The sequence below is a fragment of the Triticum aestivum genome, chromosome 2D (genome assembly GCF_018294505.1).
Source record: "Triticum aestivum cultivar Chinese Spring chromosome 2D, IWGSC CS RefSeq v2.1, whole genome shotgun sequence".
Classification (NCBI taxonomy): domain Eukaryota; kingdom Viridiplantae; phylum Streptophyta; class Magnoliopsida; order Poales; family Poaceae; genus Triticum; species Triticum aestivum.
Window position 1 is genome coordinate 14,069,829 of NC_057799.1, and position 6,105 is coordinate 14,075,933.

The 6,105-nt window shown below is 51.9% G+C and overlaps 1 protein-coding gene across 1 annotated transcript; it reads left to right on the forward strand.

The window, feature by feature from the left end:
* The first annotated feature begins 2,494 nt into the window (after positions 1-2,494).
* On the forward strand, positions 2,495-3,737 carry LOC123051119 (cytosolic sulfotransferase 5). Its single transcript, XM_044473905.1, has one exon. It carries the CDS (start codon positions 2,509-2,511, stop codon positions 3,610-3,612), a length of 1,104 nt encoding a protein of 367 aa, XP_044329840.1. The 5' UTR covers positions 2,495-2,508; the 3' UTR covers positions 3,613-3,737.
* Positions 3,738-6,105: the final 2,368 nt, after the last annotated feature.

The window sequence follows — 6,105 nt, forward strand, 5'->3', positions numbered from 1 at the left end:
GGGGAGATGGATCCATTTCAGCCGGGGACGAAGGCGCCCACGACGTGATGATGATGGCCGGCGGAGGTAGGCGTCCACAACCGCGTTTATGTTGGCCGTAGACCGCCGCCTTGAAGATTCACAGGTGGGCGGCGATTTGGACGACGACAAAGGAATGCGGCGGCTGCAGCGATGATTGCAACTAGGGTTTTGCCTGTGGGCGGCGACAGGTCACACGCGGCGTGTTGTTTGGGTGGCAACCGGGGGGCGACCAGGCTGACGGTGACTGCCGGGAGGAGAGCTGCGACTGGAACGACTACCACCGCTAGGGTCTCGATGGGGGTGTCGGCATGTCATGCGCCGGGCTGTTTTTTTCACACGTACTGATGCGGGTGTACATCAACGCGGGTTGGCATACGGCGACGGCGTAGGACGTACGCAGGTTAGCATACGGGTGACGGGTACGGTGTACGTGGGCGGGTATGCTATACGCCGTGTGGAATGATTGTACTACCCAATATATGTTTGAACCATGCTATACGTATGACACTTCACGTACGAATTCTATCCGACAGAGCAGATCAAACCGTATGTCAGCTGGACTCTAAGTCCAGCAACGACTGGATGTTGCATCGTACCAAATCGGACAAGTCATGCTCGCACGTGTAGTAGTTTTGTATATGTTTTAGGTGTTGTATTGAAGCGGGACTTTATTTTTGTCGGCATACAATAGCATTATTTTTGGGCGACTAATAGGCGCCGGCGCACCGGCCCAACAGTTTCGGCCGGTCGCACCCACGCCGTCCGATTTGATGAAATTTAGCCGTCAGATCTCCTTCCGCTTCGTTCCCAACTCAGTAGGAGAAAAAATCCCCTCGCCCCCGTCAATCGATTCACCATGCGGGCCCGCTACAGCTCCGACCGTCCTCCTCTCCCGCCACCCTCCCTCACCGCAGGACGAACCTCGCGGCCCTTGCCGCCGGTCGGAGTTTTCCGTCCTCGCTCGCCCGTTGTAGCTTTCCTATCCCCTTCCCTCCCACCAGTGCAGTGGTGGCCATAGCCCACGCAAAAAATCTTCGACGAAATTGTCGCAACTCCATGTGGGCGGGTTGCAGCTCGATAAATTCATGAGAAAACTGCCAGCGAAGGATTGTGGCTCCACCACTCATGGTTGCAACACCAAAGCGCGCAGGCAGTTCCTTCACCAGTTTTCATGCGGCATTGCAGCTTCGCCAGAACAAGAGGTTCCAGCATCCCGCATAGCCGATTGTAGCAAACGGAAAAGCCACATCCAGCAAAAAAAACAAAAGCAACAAAAACCTCCAGTACTCATTGAAGCAAAAAAATTGCCGGTTCCAGCAAAATTTAAATATGTTGGTAGCAAATTTTGAGGCTGGTTCCAGCAAAAATTAAAAATGATGGAAGCAAAAATAGAAAGAATTGGGTAGCAAAAAAGCGGAGACATTCCAGCAAAAAACAAGGTTCCAGCAAAACATTATATGGTTCCAGCAAAAACATTGTGTGGTTCCATCAAAAAATGAGATGGTTTTCAGCAAAACATTGATATGCTTGTCGCTAAAAAATTACATGGTTCCAGCAAAATCTGATTATGTTCCAGCAAAAAAAACGCAAATGCAGCAAAAAACACCGTGGTCGCAGATTTTTGGGTGGGTGGGTGGTAGCAAAAACATGGTCTGGTCCAGCAAAATCAAAGCATGGTTGTAGCAAAAATCGATTGGAAAAACAGACCATGTCATGGAGATGGATGTAGCAAAAATCCATAAAACACCGGTAGTAACAAAAGCAAAACAGATGTAGCAAAATGGTTCACCGGTTCCAGCATAAATTACCGTGGTAGCAGATTTTGGGGAGGGGGTGTGGGGGTGGGTGGTAGCAAAAACATGGACTGGTTTCAGCAAAATCAAAGCATGGTTGTAGCAAAAATCTGATGCGGCGGCCATGGAGAGCAGCGCAATCAGTTGCGGACGGCCATGGCGACGAGCGCTGACTGCAGCACCGTCGTGATTGCAGCCCGCTCAGCTCCGGCCATCGCTCGCAGCAGAGGATAGCTCTGTTCCCAGCACACAACTAAAAGGTGGAGGAAAGAAGAGATGAGAGGAGGACGGCCTGAGAAAAATCCATGGCAGCGCCATGGAAACAGAGCAGCCAGGCAATGAAAGAGAGAGAATGTTATGGGAAGAAGATAAGACACGGGTGGTCCAGGAGCTTCGGGGCTGCGGGGAACGTGTGTGGACCAAAAGAAAAGGTGGGGCTGGATAGAACGGTGTGGGGGGACGCGTGTCCGCAGATGGGCAGGCAATTTCAGTCTATATCTACAACTCGTGCGCGACCGGATGAAACGTTGCGCCGGCGCACCGGCTGGAAACGTTTCCCTTATTTTTGGTGCAGTCTCGAGGACATGTCGCTTTGGAGTGCACGATCTGACTATTGCGAGTCACAACTGAAGTGCTTCACTTATATATATATGTGCAGGGAGACGGAGTATGAAGGGAGGTATCTCACTCCTCCATGTGCTCGCACCAACCGGCTTCTTGGCTATCCATTCATAGCCAAACCAAGATGGCTAGCTTCGCCTCCTCTCCCTCACCGGCGATGGACAAACCGGCAGCCGCAGCTCCAGGGGGCGCCACCCACACCGAGAGCTCAGCGGTAGACGCCCCATCCGATGAGAGCCTGAAAGACTTCATATCCTCGCTCCCGTCAAGGGAGGGGTGGCCGAAGCCGCTCATCCAGTACAAGGGCTACTGGTTCAAGCCGAGGATGCTGGAGGGTGTCCTGCGCACCAGACGAGCCTTCCTGCCCCGCGCAGATGACGTCGTCCTCGCCACGCAGCCCAAGTGCGGCACCACCTGGCTCAAGGCCCTCGCCTTCACCGTCGCCACGCGGTCCCGCCACGGCCTCGTTGCCGACCACCCGCTCCTCACTTGCTACCCGCATCACCTCGTGCCGTACATCGAGATCCCTGGTGCTGCCGGCGGCCGTGTAGTCAACCTCGGCGCGCTCCCGTCCCCGAGGCTCCTCGCCACGCACATGCCCATGTCGCTGCTCCCGCCGGAGACGCGGTCGCTCGGCTGCCGGGTGGTGTACCTGTGCCGGGACCCCAAGGACACGCTCGTCTCCAGGCTGCACTTCGAGAACAAGCTGGCGGCGCGGTGCGGCGGCGTCGGCCCGTCGATGGACGACGCCTTCGGCATGTTCTGCGAGGGGTTCTCGCCCTACGGCCCCTTCTGGGACCACTGCCTCGAGTACTGGGAGGAGAGCGTGGCGAGGCCAGACACCATCCTCTTCCTCAAGTATGAGGAGATCAAGCTGGACCCGGCGCGGGTCGTGAGGAGGCTCGCGAGCTTCCTCGGCGTCCCGCTGACCGAGCAGGAGGAGAGCTCCGGCGTCGCGGACAAGGTGGCGAGGATGTGTAGCTTCGAGTCGCTCACCGGGCTGGAGGTGAAACAGGTCGGCGGCGTCAGCCACGGGAATAGAGTTCACTTTGATAACTCTGTGTTCTACAGGAAAGGCGAGGTAGGGGACTGGGTGAACCACATGAGCCGCGAGATGGGGGAGAAGCTCGACCGCATCGTCCAGCAGAAGCTCCATGGTTCCGGGCTCGTGTTTTGAGCAAGAGTCATTTGTCATGTGTTCTGTGCTCCTTTGCACTCTGCTGCTTCTGGTTGGTGAGAGGAGAGCCCTATGTTGATTGTGTTTATTATTATTATTATTATCATTATTGTTTGGATTGCTTACCACATGTGTCACCGTGGTATGTTGATTGTGGTTTAATTTTGAGAATAATAATAAAACAACATCTGGCCTCATAGGGTGGGATACGCTGATTCATTCACCAGTACATTTGCTACAACTAGCTGCTCAGTAACTGATTTTAGTGGTCTGTATTTCACCTGAAAGAGTGTAAACTGTATATCTTACAGACTGTAAATGCTTCTGGGATAGCAGGTTTACAGTGAGATGAAGTGATGTGTCACATAATCCTATTATTGTACTTGTCAGGTTGTTCATAGAGGGGACAAAATTAGCACAAAATACTGATTTCTTCAACAAAAATTTGATAGGTGCTAGGCCAAAGATTATCCGGTAAAAACAATAATGTGATAGAAAATGAGAACAAAAAGAGAGGCTAAAAAATAATATGATCGAAATTACGGATAGGACACAGAGGAAAACAAGCAGAACGTCTACTAGAAATACACTTGCAGCGACAAAATGTTTACATATCAAGTGTCGGATATGTTTATCTCGAGGCAAATACTATTATCTAATTTGGAGTATAATAAAAAAAGGCACAATGTAAACATTTTGTTTCAGATGGCCAACATAGCTCATAATAAAGAAAATAAAATAAAAGAAAAAACATCTGAAACTTGGTGGATTCTGCTTGATATTGAAGACAGATAACCAGAAATGAACAGCATCAACTAAGAACCTGCAGCCACTCACTCGGGTCACATTGCAATAACCAACTTGGCTGGAGTGGACTAGTTTTGCAGATGATGCGGTTTAAAATACGTCCTCAAATCCGGTGCAAGTTGTGAGGAAGTCAGCTATATTCCTCGGCGTCCCACTGACTGAAGAGGAGAGCTCTGGTGTTGATCAAGAAGTGGTGAGACTCTCCAGCTTTGAGATGCTTACCAACCTACTCCCTCCGTCCCATAATGTAAGACGCTTTTTGACTCCCTCCGTCCCATAATGTAAGACGCTTTTTGACTCTCTCCGTCCCATAATGTAAGACGCTTTTTGACTCCCTCCGTCCCATAATGTAAGACGCTTTTTGACACTACACTAATGTGAAAAACGTCTTACATTATGAGACGGAGGGAGTAGAAGTTAACCAGATTGGGGGGCGTTAGCTACGGAAACAAAGTTTACTTTGGTAATTCCTCATTTTATAGAAAAGGAAAAGTAGGGTACTGGGTGAACCACATGAGCTGCGAGATGGGCGAGTAGTTAGACCGCTTCGTCCAACACAAGCTTCAGGGGTCTGGGCTTATGCTTCGAGTCAATTTGTTATCCGTTCTGCTCTCAATTTCCATAATCAAGAAAGATATTCTGAGTTTTTTGGTTGAGTCCGCCAAGGCGTCACCATCGTGAGAGGTTACGACTATCTTTCACCTACAGTGTTAGGTACCAGGTCGATCTATTACAGATACAAGGCTCAATTCGAATACACTCAGCTTCTCGCTGTTCTTGGGAAAGAAGGAAGGTAGGTGGGGGAAAGCAGAGGAGGGGAGAGCCGCCGTTCGTTCTGATCCTTCTGGATGCGTCTTCCTTTGCGCGTGAGGGGGTAAGTAGGCGCCGGTGCGACATGGGCTCAGCGGTCCCATTCCGGCTCGATGAATCTCCTATTGGGCTGCGCTATCCTCTTGGGCCTGCTGCTGATTCGCCTTGCCGCCAGGCCGTCGTTGGTGACATGGCTCGCTGCCGTGGCAGCCCCCTGGGTCTTGGCTGTCAGGGCAGGTCGTGCGCTGACACAGTATTATGTAATCTCCTTCACATGCCATTCCACGTGCAGCACGGGGGTATTACTAGCAAGCAAAGCTTGGTGTGGCCTATAAATATGTGCCGTACGAGCCCTCGTATCGTATGTGGACTCTGCTACTATATTGCAGTTGTAGGAGGGGACCTGATTTACCCACTTTGCTGTGGCCTCTAAACGAGCCTACAGGAGGGGGGCTAGCCAGTATCTCCTCATCATAAACCTGTTAGGTTGATCTCTCCACCAATGGGCCCAACGGCTCATTGGGCCCTTGATCCACGCCCTGATCGGGGGCGTCCAGCCCAAGCAAGGCTGGTGGGCCCCTATCGCACAGTGCTATAAAGAGGAGGTGGGGACCAGGGGCATGAGGTACGAGGTTCATCACCGCCATTGTTCCCCACTCCTACCCTATCCAATCCAGAGGGAGGCACTGAAGCGATGGGAAGCTCATCCCCCGTCGCCACCACCTCGCCTCACTCTGCCATCACCGGCTACCGTCACCATGGCCGGCACCGGGAGCTCCTCGAGCCACAAGGAAAAGGTAATACCTATCATCACTGTTGCCGGAATCCTAGCCTACACAATCTCGTGATTCTATCAATGGTATCAGAGCCTGTCTA